Here is a 20336-nt window from a genome sequence, read left to right as displayed (position 1 = left end):
TTTCACAGAGAACAGTGGAGGTTGTGACATTGAATATATTCAAGTCTAAGTTAGCCAAATTTTAGATTTACAATGGAGTTAAGGGCTATAGGAGACAGGCCAGGAAAGTAGAGTTATAACCAAATTCAGATCAGCCATGATCTTACTGAATGGTGGAGCAGGCTCAATGGCCTACTGCTACTCTTATTTTTTAAGAGCTTATGTTCCTTCACCTGTTAAGTCTATTTGCTCAACCCATTCTACCATTGATATAATTCTGTTATGATAAAGGAATAACTAATATGTTAAGCTAAGTGATCCAAACTAACAACAGTTTTGCATCAAGCTCCCAATGCCCACATTGCTTGGCCAATTCTTGTAAGCAAGTATTGACAGAACATCAAAATCTTGTTTGATTGTAAAGTGTAGTCATTTCAATGCAGCCCGTTTCCTGGCTGTGACCATTTGCCATCGTATTTTCAATCCATGCAACTGGGTCAACAAATTGCAAAAAAGGGTTTTCAGCGCAGAACTGATTGATGGGAGCCTAGTGACATTAGAAACGGAATTTTGGCTGTCATAGCTGAACTAAAGAGGGCACATATTGGCTCATAAAATGTTTTGATATGGATCAATTCAGAGTATCACACATATTATCAGGCATTAATTTCACCTATCAGATGTTGACAGAATTAATGCTGCACTTGTGAGGGTGTTAGGTGCCCTCCACAAATGCAGCATGTTGAACAACTGTGTAAGTTCTAGCAAGATGATTCTTCACATAGGATAATCTCAGTCTCAGTGGTGACCACCTGCTAAGGTACCAATGAAACTGTGGCACTTACCCTGAAGGAGGAAAATAAATTGTCAGAAGGGCATTATCTACTACTCTACTCTTGTGCATTTTCTTGTGCTAGATACAAAATGTTCCATGAATGGTTGGAGGAATTAAATGAAATGATACAAAAAAAGAATTATGATAAACAACATTTTTTAAAAAGCAAGATATGCAGGAATGCCACTTTATATATGACAAATTGATTTGGTTCATTAGTTTGACATAAAGTAGATAAAATTTAAAATATAATTTCTGACTTTCATTAATTCAGACTGAGATCAATACTATTGTTAAATTTTCATTTTTCATCATAGCTTCCATGTATTACAGTGTGGAAATATGAGACTCTTATTAAAAGTTAATTACAGAATGATGAAGGCCACACTTCAAACTACAAATTTACCTACCTTGGTGTGTAGCAAATACAAAACTTGGACTTACAATGCTGTCTACCCTAGTACACAAGATTACTATGGAATGACAAAGTACACCACAGGGAATGTTGTATACTGTAGTGTGCTTAGTTTGCAAACTTAACCCAAGAAGAAAATAAATTACATCCATTATATTGCAAACCAACAGAAAGGCATTTTGAAATTTTTTTTTAAATACTTCTCTTTAACAGAGGTAACATTATGTAACAAATCAAGCTACAACTGGCATCTTCCTGTAACCAATGGCAGTGCAGTAGTCTTTCATCAAATAACAGGGATATATTTTAAATACTCACTAACACAGACATTTCAGGAATAATGAAGTACCAATACCTGTCAGAAGCAGCTTGTACTGTGGAATCCTCTGGACAGGCTTTAACAGGTAATGTTTAAGTGCCAGGTTTGCGCAACGAGAGCTCATCTGAAAGAAAACAGAAACCTGAAATTTTGTGGACAAGATGATTCAAAAATGAGTTAATGATAGCTGTAAAACCATGAGCATTTTGCATGACGTATTTTGGAGACAACACAAGCTATCAAGTCTTCACACATGATGTGTCTACAGCACAGAAATTATGGACATATAGCAGCATGTTAAATTTGACATTAATTTAAAGAATGCTTATTACCTCAAATTCTCGAACTACAGCAGCAAAGGTAGGGTTCTTCTTGCATTGTTCATCCAACAAACAAACGTTCTTATCAAACTCTTTGATATAGGTTGAGTACATCTTGAGGTATGGCCCCTTCTCCATGAAGATATCAGCTATTCTTCGATGCTCATCCCTACAGAATTGTTTCAATAACATGGAACAAAAATAAAAGCAATTCATTTATTAAAACAAGACAAAATTGGCATAGATCTGCAGTTGGTATACAGAAAGTGGTTGCTGCAGCCTCTACTCCATGGTTCAGTGAATAAATGCATCTTGTGATATGGTGCTGCATTATACAATCAAAACAGATGCAAAGTTCAGCCTCTAGTCCATACTGAGCAAGCCAATGTCAGCTGTGGTGGCAATGGAGATATTTAACACAGTTAAAAACCAGAAAGGAATTCCACTCTTGCTGTTCAGCAACTGCCACTAAAATTGTGTGTCATAGGTGCTAGATTAGAAGGTCAGACTCAGCTGCCAATTCCCCAGACTTGTGTCAGCATTAACCACAGATGGAGATTGGCTGCTTGACCAAGGTTCTAGAGGTTTATGGTAACATTTTTTACCTTGCAGTTCAATACATTAGGTGTGAAAAGAAGATTTGCTTAATTTTAGAAATGCAAGATCCCATATTGGGGAAACTGAATAAATCCTGGACTTTTTTGCTATTTGAAACTCATTTATTCTCAACAGATAAGTTTCACCTGTTCTCAGCTGTGTAACTAGGTATAGAACCCAAAAAGAGCTTGCCTCCTGCAAACCAACAAGCAGTCCACACGTTGATCTTCCTTAGAACTAGAGGTGGGTTGTATACAAAAGAAGAAAAAAGCCACGTTAGTTCCCTGGGCTGCAAAGAAAATCTCCTTTATTTAAAAGAACATGCACAGTTGACTGAAAAACTGCATAATTCTTCAATACTGTACTTAAATATTTTTGTTGTGTATCAGTTTGAAGAACAGAGTTTAACTGAATTTTTAATTTTAAAGGTTACTGTGGTGAAAATAAAAAAAAACTGAATGCTGGAAATGCAAAATAAAGAAAAATGCTAGAGTGATACAGCAGATTTACCAATATCTGGAGAAAATACTGTTCAACATTTAAGGTGCATTCTGACAAAATGTTCACCCTTTTTCTTTTCAGAAGCTAATAGATTTGTTAGGTATTTCCAACATTTTCAGATTTTCACAAGAGAGAGGGAAAAGGCTATTGGCTTAATCAAAGCTTAATCAAACACAAAAAGTCCAATGCAGCATTTTACTAAAAGGAAGGCATTCAAGAGTTTGCTTTCTGTGGTCCTCGCAAGTGCATATCACGGAGCCTCGGGCAAAACATAAAGCTTAAATAAATTATCCTAGTTTATGTATACATCTCGTTGCTAATTGATCTTTGATTTAGGATTTATTCACTGGTAGGGCACAGTGTTAAAAACATCACTGCAAAAATCAAATAACAGACTCGCAGGTAAGATAAATGTAAGTGCAAATAGGACAGAGATGTCTGGGTATTGAAGACCGAATTTCCAGGGCTCGAGTGCTTTTGAAGTTTGGGTCAGCTTAAATCATTCCAGCATTTTGCTTCCACTTAACTATCTGAAAACTAGGTAATGATCACTGTGAATGTTTTAGAGTTGCACAGCTCATGTGGACTGCTCCTCGTAGGCTTGCAAGAGACAAGTTGTTGTGGTGCTGTGTCCGGTCACCCATCTGAGAACAGATAAAATTCTGTTGACTAGTCGAGTTCAAATGGCTTTAAGAGCTTGTGGTTACAGTCCCCCATTTTGGGATTTCACACTCTATATAATAAGCATGGCCTTCCTCTCCCACCCAATCTATTGAATCGTGAGAGGTTGTTAGCTTGAGCAGTGATGACCTCCGAACCTTGGCCAAGCACATTGTTAAATGGTCTTTACACCAGTTTTTTTCTTTATTCTTTCATGGGATGTGGGCATTGCTGGCAGGATGCTGCCAATCCCTAATTGCCCTTGAAATGAATGGCTTGCCAGGCCATTTCAGAGTGCAATTAAGAGTCAACCACATTGCTGTGGGTCTAGAGTCACATATTGCCCAGACCAGGTAAGGATGGCAAATTTCCTTCCCTAAAGGACATTAGTGAACCCGATGGGTTTTTACAACAATCAATGATAGTTATCATTGTCACCATTACTGGGACTAGCTTTATATTCCAGATTAACTAAATTTAAAATTCCACCAGCCACTGTGGTGGGATTTGAACATGTATCCTCAGAGCATTAATCTGGGCCTCTGGGTTACTAGTCTATTGACATTGCTACTGTCCCCCTGCTCACTCGTCCTCCTTGTCTCACTGTCACTATTTACTTTGAAATGTTCTGGATTACTACCTTACATTATGTCACCTCTCAGTGACCTCCTTCCAAGGCTGAAAGCCCATGTTACTCCAACTTTCTTCATAATTCATTCCTGTCATGTTGGAGATTAGATTCAAAAGTTTATACCAATAAGGACTACATTTTACCAAGCTAAATATAATGCTGAAAGATGTATTACCAGTGAGCCATTCTCTCCTCCAGTTCTCGCAGCAGACCCCGATTTAGTTCATACAGCTGTGGCAGGTAGTACAGGATTTGGTTCAAGATCTTATCTTCAATCACTTGTTTTCCATACTGTCTTGAAGATTGGCTCACTGAATCCCGGAAATCCTGTCAGAACCCAGATGAACAGAATAAACATAATGCTGTCTTCAATATTTAATTCTCTTGATTTATGAGTATATTTAATCATAAGTATACAGATAAGGAGTTACAAAACTGTAGCCCAATTGAAGGAATATATAAAACTTGAATTTTCAGATTTAACCTGTCTGGTATGAGGAAATATGAATAAGAAAGATGCAAGAATTGGGTCTTCTTTATTGGAAAGGAATAAACTAAAGAGTTTTAAATTATGAAGGGGTGGGATACAGTAAACAGGAGACTACTATCAGCTGTGGAGGGATCAAGAATGAGGGGCCACATATACAAGATTAAATGCAAGAGATTTAGAACAGAGAGGAGAAACTTCTTTGACAGAGCTTTGTGAGGCCATAAATATACTACCGGGATTAGTGGTTGTAACAGAAACTATGTCAAGATTCACAATTTGATTAGACAAAGAAAAGGGGGTTAAGATAATATGGGTAGACAGTGGGTAAATGTGATTAGAACCAATTGTTCGCATGGAGGGTAAACGCAGATACAGATGGCTTGTTGATGTATTTGTGCGTCCTTTCGGTTTTGCTCATCTTATGGGTTATGGTAGTACATTTAAGCTCATGAACAGAAAAATCACTAAAATGGTGCTTAATTACACTGCCAATAGTAAATGTGGAATCAGATTCATCAATGGGTTGAAAATTTAAAAGATTCAGCATAGCAAGCACCTTACAAACAAGCTAAATTCAAAAAATGTTATATTCAAATGGTACAGAAAAAAAATAGTCCAAGGCAATTCAAAACCAATTGCCAGGTGAAATCTACTCTTGTTAAAAATACAATGATCTCACTGTTGCTGGGAGAGTGCTAAGAAAGTAACTTTTTCAGTCTGATCTTTGAAGTTCCCCTGGGATGTCCGAGAGAAAACCGAAGTCATACATATCTATGAGCATCCCTGTACTGGAGTGGGTAATGAAAAAGTCAATAGAAGACATGGTTCTTCCTGTTATTAAAATACTGAGCCTAGCACATATGGAGACCCAATTCCATCCTATGGAGAAGCCATTGAAACCTCAGTGGGATACAGTAGAGCATAGATCTGACATATTTCCCTTTAACCTGTGCCTGAAGAAAACCAATTCCCAAGGCATAGGTAGAGGAAAGTTTCCTCAGGTTTTAGAATGGATGGGTGCATTTGTAATTGAAAATAACGAGAACAACTCAAAATTCAAAATTGGGCCCGGAAAAGTTACAGACATTATTGTTTGTAACTTTGGATTCTTCCAAATTTTTCCTATCACAGCTACACTTCTCAATAATATACAATTTTCAGATCTTCATTTTGTATGCATAATTTAAATTTTATAGCAAGTGTACTGATTTTTTTTTATTTGTTCATGGGATGTGGCCGTTGCTAGCATTTATTGCCCGTCCTTAATTGCCCTCAGGAAGATGGTGGTGAGCTGCCTTCTTGAAGTGCTGCAGTCCATGTGGTGTAGGTACAACCAGAGTGCTGTTAGGAAGAGAGTACCAGGATTTTGACCCAGTGACAGTGAAAGAACAATGATATATTTCCAAGACAGGATGGTGTGTGGCTTGGAGGGATCTTGCAGGTGGTGGCATTCACATGCATCGGATGGTCTTGTCCTTCTACGTGATAGAGGTCGCAGGTTTGGAAGGTGCTGTCTAAGGAGCTTTGGTGTGTTCCTGCAATGCATCTTGTAGATGGTGCACACTGCTGTCACTGTGTGTCGGTGACAGAGAGAGTGAATGTTTGTGGTTGGAATGCCAATCAAGTGGGCTGCTTTGTCCAGGGATGGTGTCAAGCGTCTTGAGTGTTGTTGGAGCTGCACTCAACCAGGCAAGTGGAGAGTATCCCATCACAATCCTTGTGCCTTGTAGGTGGTGGAAAAGCTTTGGAGAGTCAGGTGAGTGATTCGCCACAGGATTCCTAGCTTCTGACCTGCTCTTATACCCACAGTATTTATATGGCTAGTCCAGTTCAGTTTCTAGTCAATGGTAACCCCCAGGATGTTGTTAATGGGAGATTCAGTGATTGTAATGCCATTGAATGTCAAGGGGTGATGGTTAGATTCTCTCTTGTTGGAGATGGTCAATGCCTGGCACTTGTGTAGCCCGAATGTTGCTTGCCACTTGCCAGCCCAAGCTTGGATATTGTTCGGGTCTTGCTGCATTTGAACAGGGACTGCTTCAGTATCTGAGGAGTCGTGAATGACGCTGAGCATTGTGCAATCATCAGCGAGCATCCCCACTTCTGACCTTATAATGGAAGGAAGGTCATTGATGAAGCAGCTGAAGATGGTTGGGCCAAGGACACTACCCTGAGGAACTCCTGCAGTGATGTCCTGGAACTAAGATGATGGACCTCCAACAACCACAACCATATTCCTTTGTGCCAGGTATGACTCCAAACAGTGGAGAGTTTCCCCCCAATTTCCATTGACTCCAGTTTTGCTAGGGCTACTTGATGCCAAAATTGGTCAAATGCTGCCTTGATGTCAAGAGCAGTCACTCTCACCTCAGCTCTGGAGTTCAGCTCCTTTGTCCACATTTGAACAAAGACTGCAATTAGGTCAGGGGCTGAATGACCCTGGCAGAACCCAAATAGTGTCAGTGAGCAAAAATGGAAAATGCTGGAAAAACTCATCAGGTCTGGCAGCACCTGTGGAGAGAGAAACAAAGTTAACATTTCAAGTCCGTATGACCCTTCTTCAGAGTTTCAGTGTCAGTGAGCATATACTTAAACAAGTACTGCTCAATAGCACTGTTGCTGACCCCTTCCATCACTTTACTGATGATCAAGAGTAGACTGATGGGGCGGTAATTGGCCAAGTTGAATTTATCCTATTTTTTGTATACAGGACATACTTGGGCAATTTTCCACATTGCCAGTTAGATGCCAATGTTGGTGCTGTACTGGAACAGCTTGGCTAGGGGCACAGTAAGTTCTGGAACATAAGTCATCAATACTGTCGCAGGAATACTAATACACTACTAAAATTGAACAAGAAAAGCAAATTGTTCCTCAAGCTTCAAATATACTTTAATTTGAATGGTGCAGGCATAAAAATAGTGCTGGAAATGGAGGATGGTGGACCAGGTTCATTTTTAACAGTAAAAATCACATTTCTGGCTAATTGTGTATATTTCTACCTAAAAGGGAAAACAAAAAGTGCATCTGAATTTTGAATAAATCAGACTATTATTTACCAATTTACCTACACCTTTATCTCATTTCACTGAGGCATTCTGCCCTCCACAAGCACACTAACCAACACCTCTCAAACCTTTCAAATGTATGCTCCTCCCCCTATTCTCCAAGCTCATACTGGCTATAATTGCTACACTTAAATCGGGCTTTGGTGAGTCCACACCTGAAGCTATTGTGTGTAGTTTTGTCTCCTTATCCAAGGAAGGATGTACTTGTCTTGGGGGCTGTACAGCAAAGGTTCACTAGGTCGGCTCCTGAGATGAAAGGGTTGCCCTATGATGAGAGGCTGAGTAAGCTGGGCCCATACCCTCTGGAGTTTGGAAGAATGAGAAGTAATTTCATTGAAATATGCAAGGTTCTGAAGCGGCTTTACAGGGTAAACACCAAAGTAGTTTCCCCTGGCTGGAGAATCTAAAACATGGGAGCAGTCTTTCAGGATAAGGGGCCGATCATTTCGGACTGAGGGGAGGAGAAATTTTTTTTATTGAAAGGGCTGTCAATCTTTGGAATTCTCTACCTCAGAGGATAATGGACGCTCCATCATAGGATATATTCAAGACCAAAATAGATTTTTGTTCTGTCAGGGAATCAAGGGATAAACAGATTGATGGGAAAGTGGAGTTGAGGCAGAGGAACAGGGTGAGCATATTGAATGGCTGAACGGACTAAGGTGCCACATTGTCTACTCCTGCTCCTATTCCTTAAACCTCTTCTTCACCCTGGTATTCTTTCCCCTTCCACTTGCTCACATGGGCACTTTTTTGCCCCTCCACCTCTTTTCACCCCTCTACCTCAGATAATACTGGAATTCATTGCTCCACCACTCCAAGCCACTAATCCCAGCTTCTGCCTCCTTCTCTTTATCCAGTATCACCATCCATGCTCTTCCTTTCCTTCTTGCCCATTTGCCTTTTCCTCTCACCCACCCCCCAGCAACCCCCCTCCGCTTCTTGTTAATGGCTGTCAGGAAGATATAATAATTTTCAAAAAGGTATTGAAATGTTTTGTAAAGTACAGTAATAGTGGAGTCTGTGTGTGTGTGTGACTTAAATGAATTAAAGGTCTGAAGGCTCTGATGTAACAGAATATAAGCTAGGTTTGAAATGTTAAGTAGGTAAACATGGGGGAGGTTTTAGAATTTAAGTTAAAGGGAACATTTGCATTTTTAAATAAACCAGATTAGCTTGAATTCAAAAGAGGGTGCGAAATGTTTCACCTAGTCAGGAGTTAAGAAACTGTGTGTTTATTTTTCCCAAAGGTTAGTGGTAAAATTGGTACTATGATAGATTTTATTATTAGAGAGGTAAAAGTCCAAAGGCCTAGTGAAACAATGGGAATTTGCATTCAAAGGGGAAAATCTGTATAAATGAGATGAGGTTGTGTGAAGGAAAGAAAACATTCTAAGATCTAACAAGTGTGAAAAGCCTCCAGCATCTAAGCCTCAAGCTGCTGTCTACAAGGAACTGAAGCTGAGAAAAACTGACTTTGAATTCGACTGTTCAGCATGCTGTGCGTTACTTTGCTTGGGTCTTTTAAAATCTATGTGTCTCACTGTTGCCTTAACAGAGGTGTAACTGAGGTTTAGATTAATTAGGGGATTCAGAAGTTAACATAGTAGTAATTTGTAGACCTATGTATGTGCTTAAAATCATTTCTTCTATTAATAAAGATTTCATTAGTTTTGTAAGAAACTTATAAGACTTTGCGGTCTTCTTTTAGTGAATTCAAAGCCTGCATCTCAAAATAAGTACAAATTGCAAAAATAGTTGTGGAAGCTGCTGCAAGTTTCCATCTGGGATTTGGGCACCTTGGCGTTTACCATCTGCCTGCCATAACAATGTCAGTGATTCCAGCGATGCAAGTTTTAAGCAAAAATACTTCCATTTAGGTTAGGGGCAGAGCTGGAGAAAGGTCACCCATTTCATGCTGACTTTTGTCAGCGAACATTGACACACAGAGCAGGCCATCAAAATGCTGACAGCAGGGTGTGAAGTGTTGATGGTTGGCGCATATGTACCAGCATAACTCTGGCCTGCGTGTGGGTCAAAATTGGACGCGCATGCACATGGAACAACTTGGAAATGTCATTTTCTCCCTTCCAAACTTGACTGCAATTCTGATTCCATCATCCAAAGATTCCCCACCTCCCACCTCCTGAAGGCCGTGTTTAAACAATTATTTAAAATATCACACATTAAAACATACGATGTTTAACCTGTGCAAATACTCTGACATGGATAATACAGTACACGTGAAGATGAAAGAGCTATACAAACATGATAACTTCACTGATACTGAGAGATGTGCGACCACACACTTTGGTGGTTAGGTTCAGAATTTTGTCACATTCCTGAAGAATAAATGTCAATGAGAAAGTTTGATTACAGCCATATTTCTCATCGCTTACTCAAGCTTTCACATAAAATATATGCACATTTCTGTGATTAATAGGGCACTGCCAAACTCTAGCTAACTGAACTGAATTACTGGGCAGTCAAACATCAAGTTCATATCTACTTTTTAATACACAAAACTGCTTCCACAATATGTAAATTTGTTTTCTATTATGTAACTATCATAACAAATTTAAAACATACTTATGCAAAGCACAGCTGAATGCCAAAGTAAATACTTTTTAAAAGTAATGAAATTTTGAATGGTTTTGAACTAGCTGACATTGCATCATACAAATTACTACTCTTCTAGAACTATAACCAGACTTTTAAAAAAACCACTGCCTGAATGACTAATCAAATAATTTTGACTGAAGAAAGTAACCAAACAACTCTGAACTGCTGACTCAAGCAGTGTACAACCAACCATAGTAAAAGACAGAGTTATTTTGGACCCAGCTGTTTTGCACTCAGTGTAGCAAGGATATCTGTTTTCATTGCACTCACTAGAAAAGCAATGGTTTATTTTACTAGCACTGGGAAGTACAATGTGATTAAAGGCTACCAGATGACACAGTGACACAAAAATGGAAGGCATTGACAGGTGGCCAGCTATTAGCCTCAGACACGTCTGAAATGCATATTAAATCCTTTTCACTGTTGTTCATGGGCAACCACACATTTCTTCAAATATGTGACAGCTGACCAGCACATGCCGAAAACTGTTTTTCAAAAGTAGAGGACCAGAATGTTATCCGAAGTCTATTTAAGTTAATTTCTTATGGTCACACCGAAGCATTGCACTTTAGAAGGGGGTCCTATTACAGAAACATTGTTGTACAACGCATTCTATACAGGCCACCTGTCCTGACCATGTTCTTTCATCTACCGATTTCAAAGAACATAAAAGAGTCAAAGTAGAAAAACAGAAAATCAATTACTTACAATGTGCAAAAGCTTCAAAACATCCACAAATCTGTTGACAAAAAAATCCATTACATTATTTTATATATGAATTGAGATTATTCAAACTCTGCTATAATTTGGATTAATATCAAAATCAAAAGTATACATACACTTTCTCGGAGCTCATGATTTCTCTGGCAATATGATAGACTTTGGTTTTCCTCCCTTCATCATTCTGCAGAGAACATTAAAGACAATTTTTAGAAAATACATCACCACTTACAGCAAAATAAAATACTGTAGCATCATTACACAAAATAAACCGCAAAGTTCCAAAATAGATAATAAGTTCACACATTTACTGATCATTTTATAGCTGTACAAAATATTCAAGGTGGGGAAAAATAAATTTCGATCAAAGTGCAGTTTAGAAAGTTACAGAGAATTGGCCATGAACATCTAGCTGTTTTAAATATTTTGAACAAACATTGAATTACCAAGTAATTATTTGTCTCATCAGCCCATAAACTGCAACCCATGGACACTAGGCTTTCATAAGAATAGTCTACTCCTGATATTAAAAGTTTTGAATTGACAATTAATTTTAGTTAAGCAACGTAAATAACAAGTGGAAATTTAGTACAAAGAAATTGAACAATCAAATAATTTTAATTAAGTAACTTTGACTTAAGAATTATATATTGCAGTTGTTGCCTTGCTGAGAATATGACGTAGGAAAATAAAATGTAGTTTCCACAGGTGGCCAACTTTTAAGGCTTCAGAGAATGCTCACCAAGCTTTAAAAAATGGATCAATGTGCAAAATACAAAGGACTTTCCTCCAAAGAGGCTAAATGTACTGGAGACTCGAAGCTGAATTTTAACTTATTTTATACAATGTTTGTTTTCCTGCCTCACAACACAATAAAGAGGTAGCAAAAGTCAACTTTCTGCAATATTTTATTTCACTGAGAACAGAGAATTTATCAAAAGGCAGACAATTGTTGGCAGCAGACAACATTTGAAACAAAACCCACAACCTCCTCATTGGGAGGCGAGCATTTAAACCCATTACAAAGCCATCCCCATTCTATACTCCCAGTTTCAATCAATTTTGATAAAATCAAGCATGGGGAAGGGCAGTACATTTAGAAGAGAAAAGAAGATGCCGTGTGTTGCACAAGTTGGGTTGAAACTAACTGTACTAATATCGAACATTAGTTCTAGCCATGGAAGTTGCAATATTGACTTTTTCCTTATGTAAAAAAAAATAAGCCCATGAGAATCAAGCAACTGCTGAGATTCATTTCAAGTCATGTATGGGAAATTTGGACATAAATTTTTAACAATCAGTTTTAAGTTTAGAATTGAAACACATAGAAGCATCACTAGTTCTAATTGAAGGGGGTCAATAATCAGTTCTAATGCAATTTGAAAAGATTAGAACATGTAAAAAATGTTATAGAATCAAATCACTAGTGATACAAATTTGAGCTTCATGATTTCTCTTATACAGCATTAAAATTAGGAATGGTACAAACAGCATAAGGAACTTGCTTTTTTCCAGACAAAGCATTTTTAAAAATTTGTTGATGGGATGTGGATACCGCTAGCAAAGACAGCAATTGTTGCTCATCCCTAATTTCCCTCAAGGAGGTGATGGTGAGTTGCTTTCTTGAACCACTGCAATCCATGTGGTTTAGGCGTACCCGTAATGCTGCTAAAGAGGGAATTTCAGGATTTTGACCAAAGCGACAGTGGAGTGGTGAGGTAGTTCCAAGGTAGGATGGTGTGTGAACTTGGAAGGGAACTTGCAGGTGATGGCGTTTCCATGCATCTGCTGCCCTTGTTCTTCTAGGTGTTAGAGATCACACATTTGGAAGGTGTTGTCAAAGGAGACTTGGTGAGTTGCTGCAATGCATCTTCCAGATGGCACACATGCAGACACAGTGTGCCACAGGTAGAGTGAATGCTTAAGGTGGTGGATAGGATGCTGATGCAGCCGCTGCTTTCCCTGGGACGGTGTAAAGCTTCTTGAGTGTTGTTGAAGTTGCACTTTTCCAGGCTAACTCATGCCTTGTAGATGGTAGATAGGCTTTGGGGAGTCAAGAGGTGAGCTGCAGAATTCCCAGCCTCTGATGCCATTACAATAGGGAATGAATTATTACAAGTGACTCGAATCTGATCCACTCATGACAATCAAGAAAGGATAAGTCACTTGGGAAAAAAATCAAACAGCAGGGAGAAGCAGCATGGCAATGTGATCGCATACATCGCTCCGATATAGATCAAGTACCAAAGCAGGCATGTTGGCCAAATATGCCATAGAATTCTCTATGATTCTATATAGAAGTGAGAGGTGCATATATTCTCTTACATTTTGTGAGGAGCTTTTAGAGTCAATAAACTGAGAAACGCTGGGCTTGAATGCTGTTCAATATCAACATCAAACATATCCACCTCAGAGTTAGATTTACAGTGATGCTGCTTCTCCTCTACTCCAGGCACATAGTTTATCCAAAAACACAGGGGCATCTGCTGCAGCAGTATGGCACCTTTCCTCACAATGTGACACCTCTCTGAATTAGCCAACGTCATGCTTTTTTGTGCTGTAGGCCTTTGTTAATTAGGAATTAAGTTGATAAGAACTTACATGTCTTGAACACATTTCTGGTAGAATCCTTACAACTGGAAGAGAGAAAATTTCTGTCCTACTGGCCTGATCTCAGTGAGAGGACCACGTGCTAACCTAATACATTAGTTATATTTAATCTTTTGGAGTGGCCAAACCACTCTGTGGTCTCCATGGGATTATGCAAGCACCATTCATTAAAATGAAGAACCAGCTCCTTTCTATCTCATCCTTCCCCCTTCTTTTGACCTCTTTACCACATCCCTCTCACCTAGAACCTGGTTTTTCAGCCCTTTCATCCTTTCTCCTTTGCGTGGACGTCTCCTTCCCCATTCTCTTATCCTGTGAACCTTTCTCACTCATCTGCTTCTGTCTCCTCTTTTAAAGTACATCTTTAGAAAGATTCACTAGTCTTCATGAACATAAGCCCCGATTGCTGTGGATATCAGCTGAAGGCCATTACAGCAGGACTGGAGCAGAGTAAAGCCTGCTCATCGATTGGTTGATTTTAACCAATCATAGCACAGTCTTTACCAGTATCCAGGCCTAACAACTTTAGCGAGGTTGAGGTTGGCTTTACACACAAGAACAAAGCAGGAGCTTCAGAGGTTAAAGTAGTTTGCAGACTGTGTTTAAAAGCAAAAAAAAGTATTGCATTTATATAGCACCTTTCACGGCCTCTGAACATTTCAATTTGCTTAACAGCCAAAGTACTTTGAGGTGTAGTCAACTATTGTAATTACAAAACACAACAGCCAGTTTGTTCACAGCAAAGATCCACAAAAGACAACATAATGATGATCAGATAATTTTTGATGTTAGTTGGATGGATAAATATTGACCAGGACATGGGGAGGACCTGCCTATTCTCCTCAAGTAGCGCTATGGGAAATTTCACATCCACCCAAGAAATTTAACATCTCAGCCAAATGTGAGCCTAGGTTTTGTGTTCAAATCTCAGGTGCAGGACCTGAACATAAACCTTGAGTGACTTTGAGGCAGGAGTGCTACTGAGCCACATTTAGTTGTCAGCACACCATGTCTTAGACATTGCTGCATTATACCATCAAGACACTGAATTAAATTGTCAAATTGTTAATGAGCTTCAGTGCTTTGGCTTGCCTTACAATATATTGTACTGCTAATAATGCATTAGTATTCCACAAGAAGATGATCATAACTGAAAGCTCAGCAAAACCCCTTAGTTACCTCTTTCAACATTATCACTATAAGAAGCCATTCAAATTCCTCAAAGAGCTGTGACATAAGCAAGATCAATTAGCATGAATGGGTTTTGAATACTGCTGATTAAAACTTCATCCACAGATCAATGATTGTGGAATAAAAACAGAAAATGCTGTAAAATCTCAGCAGGTCTGGCAGCATCTGTGGAGAGGGAAACAGAGTTAACTTTAAGTCCATCTGACTTCTTCAGAGCTGAAGGGGTAGAAATGTGAGGGGTTTTATATCAGGAGAGATCTGATGATATGGACATAAGACAATGGGAGTGGTAATGATAGTGTTAAAGACTAAGGTAGGTATTAATAGTGGCATAAAGGTCAATTAGTAGAATGTGTTAATAGCAGAACAAGGGTCAGTGCTCTCTGAAAGCAAAACATGAGAACAAGTTACAGATTGGTCTTTGTGGGGGTAGGGGTTTGGAAAGAAAACCATTAAAAAAATCAAAATGGAGGACAAAGTTCATGACCTGAAGTTGGTGAACTCAATGTTAAGTCCAGAAGGCTGTAAAGTGCTTAATCAGAAGATGAGATGCTGTTCCTCCAGTTTGCGTTGGGCTTCACTGGAACATTGCAGCAGGCCGAGGACAGAAACTTGGGCATGAGAGCAAGATGGTGAATTGAAATGGCAAGCAACAGGAAGGCTGGGGTCACCCAAGAGGATTGAGCAAAGGTGTTTCGCAAAGTGGTCACCCAGACTGCATTTAGTCTCCCAATGTAGAGGAGACCGCTTGTGAGCAGCAAATGCAGTAGGCTAAATTGAAAGAAGTGCAAGTGAATCATTGCTTCACTTAAAAGGAGTGGTTGGGGCCTTGGACAGTGAGGAATGAGGAGGTAAAGGGCAAGTGTTACATCTCCTGTGATTGCATGGGAAGATTCCATGGGAAGAGGATGAGGCACTGAGGGTGATAGAGGAATAGATAGGTGTTATGGAGGGAACAATCTCTGTGGAATGCTGACAGGGGAGGTGAGGGGAAGGTGCGTTTGGTGGTGGCGGCATCATACTGGAGTTGGCGGAAATGGCAGAAGATGATCCTTTGAATGGGGAGGCTGGTGGGGTGGGAAGTGATAACCAGGGGAACTCCATCATGCTTCTGGGAAGAAGGAGAAGGGGTGAGGGCAGAAGTGTGGAAAATGGGTCAAACATGGTTGAGGGCCCTGTCAACCGCAGTTGGGGGAGGTTGGGGGGACATCAGCTCAGGAAAAAGGAAGACTTGTTAGAAGAGCCATTGTGAAAGGTAGCATCGGTAGGCTTGTAATGAATATTAGTAGACAGTCTATCACCAGGAATGGAGACAGAGAAGTCAAGAAAGGGAAGTGTGGGAGATGAACCATGTGAAGATGCGAGGGGATTGGAAATTAGAAGCAAAATTGATAAACTTTTCCAAGTCCAGACGAGAGCACAAAGCGGCTCCAATACAGTCATCAATGTACCCAAAAAAAATTGTTGTGGAGGGGGCCTGAATAGGACTGGAACAAGCAATATTCCCAGAAAAAGTCAGGTATAACTGGGGCCCATGCGAGTAGCGACAGCCACACATTTTATTTGGCGGAAGAGAGACAAAATGGGAATTGAGAGATAACCCACCAGGGTGGTCTGAGGGCTCTCCACTTCTTTCTTGAACGAAGGCCCAAACAATCCCCATCCACCAACCTCCTCCTCCGCCTGACTGAACTTGTTCTCTCATTGAGTCATTTCTGGACCTGGAAAAAAAATAATTCTGCTTCCAATTTCTACCCCTCTCTCAGCTTCACATGATCCATTGCCAACATTTCCATTGGAGGCCTTCTGCCACCCTCACTCTGCCCTTGGCACTTTAGTGGACGTATGCTAGGTTTTCTTCTAGGGTCTGTGCTCTCCACAACTCGGAATTTAAAATATTTATCAAAACCTTTCAATATCTCACCAAATGCAGTATGGATCTTTATGTTGGCTGTGAAGTACTTCAACAGCAAAGGAACCAAACAGGAAGAAAAACCTATCAACTTGTACTTCTGATTCCTTATTTAATCCTGTACTTCTCCTACACATTAAAAATGGCCTTTTCCAAAACACTCTCTCTTGGGTGTGGTTGAGCCAAAATGCATCTGGGTCTTCTAATTTTCTGTCCATGGCTGTTTTTTTCTTGTAGTTACTGCTTTAAATATCAATGCCCCTTTTAAGTGCAGGAACGTTTCCACCCCCCCGCACCCCCCCCCCCACCCACCCCCCACTCAGGCTGTCTGCAGCCAGTCAGCTTTCTTTGTCTGGGAGTTTCCCGTGCTCTTCCAATTGTCCAGCAATCAGCTGCCTCATTTTTTTAAAGCTGTTAAAATTTTAAAACTATTCCTTTTTTTAAAAAAAGAAAGCCACTGCAGCAATTTTTCTGGGCGATTCTCATATATTTCTTTTACCTCTGCAGGTCCTTTTTTTGGAACTTTGGGAGTTGGCTGCAGCCTGCTGGTTTTGTCCCAGTATTTTCCCATGCTTTTTACGAGCTGGAGAGGATCCTAACTATTGTGGGCTGCCTTTTTTAAAAAAAACTTTCAAGGTAGGAGCATTTATTTTCTAGGCAATTCTTTCCTTTTATCTTTTACTCTGCAGGAACTTTTCTCTTTTTGTTCGAGTGCCCCGCAAGCTGGGAGACTCCTAAGCCATTCGCCAATCTGCCTTTCGTTAAAACTTGAAGCCACAGCACTTCTTTCTGTTTGCTGTGCTTGCACTGAAGGAGATTTTTTTTTAAATCTTTATAACAGTAGCAAATCTTTTTTACTTCAGCTCAGCCATCTCATGTTATATGGTGCCCACTGGCATTGCAACTTTCCTCCAGCTGCCCTCTTGATGTTGAGTCCCTGGGACCGCCATCTATTCCACAACGCAAGTACAGTTTCTTTTTTGTAATTTTGCTCACTGTTTCGTGAACTGTCCAGGTCCTTTGACTCTGCAACACTCAGGGTCTTATACTTTTCTGTAGTATTACTCACCCTACTTGTGATCTTGTGAGCAGTTTTTTTTTGGCTCTGCATCACTCAGGGGCCTTGTAATTTTTGTAGTTGTGCTCACTCACATTTGTGATCTGAGCAGGTGTCTTCACTGCATCATACTTGGGGGACTCACAATGGACTTCCACTCAATCTGGTAAATTCCTCAACTTCCAAGTCTGTCACAAAGCTTCTTCAACTGTTTCTTCAAGTTTTCTTCTTAGGTGCACATCTCTCTGGTCAGGATTCAGCTGCTATTAGTTTCTAGTACCTTTGGATCCTGTTCTGGGTTCATTGTTTAAAATGTCACCTTTGCTATCACTGCTGATCACCATATTGTAAAGGTTGTTTGGTGCTTCACAGAGAGGTCTTGAGATGTTAATGTTTAAACATGAACCATTTATTGGTAGTCTTGAACGATGTACAGATCCCAGTTAAAGTCATGTATGGTGCTGCTGCCATGCAGGTAGGCGGCTTCTAAAGTGTTCTTTCTGGACAGTTACCATGAGACTCTATACATCATACCTGGGCAGTGCTATTCTCCAGTCCCACACTAACTCTCACTCTGCCGTGTACCTTTACATTACAATGGCATGCAGGCATATACAACATTCGCTGCTCACAATGAGACATCCTCTACATTGGAGAAACTGGATGACTGCTTTCCGAACACCTTTGCTCAGTCCACGAGCATGCTCTCATGCACACATTTCTGTCCTTGACCTGTTATTCCCAATGCAAACTGGAGGAACAGCACCTCATCTTCCAATTAAGCACTTTATAGCCTTCTGGACTTAACATTGAGATCAACAATTTGAGATCATGAACTCTATCCTCCATTTTGATATTTTTAAGAATTTTCTTTCCAAACCGCCCCCCCCCCCCAGCCACAGGGGCCAGTCTGTAACTTGTTCTCATGTTTTGGCTCCAGAGAGCACTAACCCTTGTTCTGCTATTAACACATTCTACTAATTAACCTTTATGCCACTATTAACACCTGCCTTAGTCTCTAACACTATCATTATGATTCCATTTGTCTTGCATCCATGACATCTTTGTCAAATCTACCCTGAGTTCCTACCTATCCCTAACCTTCGACTTTGCTCCACCTGCACCACCCCCTCTCTCCAACAGTATAAAACCCACCACATTTCTACCTCTCTTCAGCTCTGAAGAGTCATATGGACATAAAGTTAACTCTGTTTCTCTTTCTACAGATGCTGCCAGACCTGCTGAGATTTTCCAAAATTTTGTTTTTATTTCAGATTTCCAGCATTTGCAGTTTTTTTTGCTTTTATTTCAATGATTATGGACTAAATGACTCTTGATCTCCCTTTCCTGCAACTAATTTTTTTGCATTTATTTTATTTTTCCATCTTATGTCACCACTTTATACTGCATGCAAAATTTTTGATGGAACTTCTAAGGAATTGTGAACCAGGAATTAAAAATGTAAAAATGTATTAACGAAGAAAAAGAAATTATGGAGACTCTGATATTATAATTTGAGTTCTGCATAAGGAATTTGAGATCATCAAGCCATAGCTTCCAGAACAGTCACTGACTTCAATTCTCTGATCTTCCCTCTATGGCTTCCCACCTCATAGTTCCCCAACCACATGCAGCTCACTTCTACCTTCTTCCCAAGATCAATAAACAGGACTGCCCTGGTAGACCTATCATTCAACCTGTTCCTGGCCCTGATTTCTTCTTATTTTGACTCAATTTCTTCCACCCTTGTCCAGTCTCTCTCCACTTATATTACATCCATGACTTTTCTGATACCCTCCATCACTCTAAAAGTTTCCAATTTCCTGGTCCTAACCGGCTCATCTCCATGGATGAGCAATCTCTCTACACCTCCATCCCCTACCAGGACGGTCCAAGGGCCTTTTGCTTCTTCCTTGAATGGAAGCTCAAACAGTTTTCATCGGCCACCACCTTCTTCTGCCTGCTGAATTTGTTCTCTCATTGCACAATTTCTCCTTCAAGTCAGCCCACTGCCACCAAACAATGTTGTTATGAGTACCCATATGGGTCCTAGCTACCCCTGTCTTTTAACTCTGTTTCTCTCTTCAGGTGCAGTCTGACCTGCTAAATAGTTCCAGCATTTCTGCTTTTGTTTGAGATGGTGGGTTAGGTGAAGTTATCTCAGTTAAATTGAACACTAAGTTAGGAGACTACTCAAGCATTTTATTCAAATGTGCACAAACAATAAACATGTGTATACTGGTATGCAGTTTTTGAGATGAAAATATTAGCTACGTGATGCAGTACACAGTTCTGCAGATGTAGCAGGGTTAATCAGCATGCACCCCATTTATAATTGAGCAAAAATGCAAGAAAGGAAGACCTGCATCTATACAGCGCTTTTCACAGCCACCAGATATCTCGAAGCAC

At 39.9% G+C, this 20336-nt stretch overlaps 1 protein-coding gene across 2 annotated transcripts in view; it reads right to left on the bottom strand.

The window, feature by feature from the left end:
• Positions 1 to 20336, bottom strand: part of fgd6 (FYVE, RhoGEF and PH domain containing 6) — a 156325-nt gene that overhangs the window by 92782 nt on the left and 43207 nt on the right. For both annotated transcript variants that reach the window (XM_041202697.1, XM_041202698.1), the window contains exons 4-8: positions 11277 to 11341; positions 11146 to 11176; positions 4433 to 4584; positions 1881 to 2037; positions 1585 to 1672 (exon numbers count right to left, since the gene is read on the bottom strand). In XM_041202697.1, coding sequence (XP_041058631.1) covers positions 1585 to 1672; positions 1881 to 2037; positions 4433 to 4584; positions 11146 to 11176; positions 11277 to 11341 — 493 coding nt within the window. The remainder of the gene's footprint in view (positions 1 to 1584; positions 1673 to 1880; positions 2038 to 4432; positions 4585 to 11145; positions 11177 to 11276; positions 11342 to 20336) is intronic.

Source organism: Carcharodon carcharias, chromosome 13 (genome assembly GCF_017639515.1).
Source record: "Carcharodon carcharias isolate sCarCar2 chromosome 13, sCarCar2.pri, whole genome shotgun sequence".
NCBI classification, from domain to species: Eukaryota; Metazoa; Chordata; class Chondrichthyes; order Lamniformes; family Lamnidae; genus Carcharodon; species Carcharodon carcharias.
This window is presented reverse-complemented; position numbering and strand designations above follow the sequence as displayed.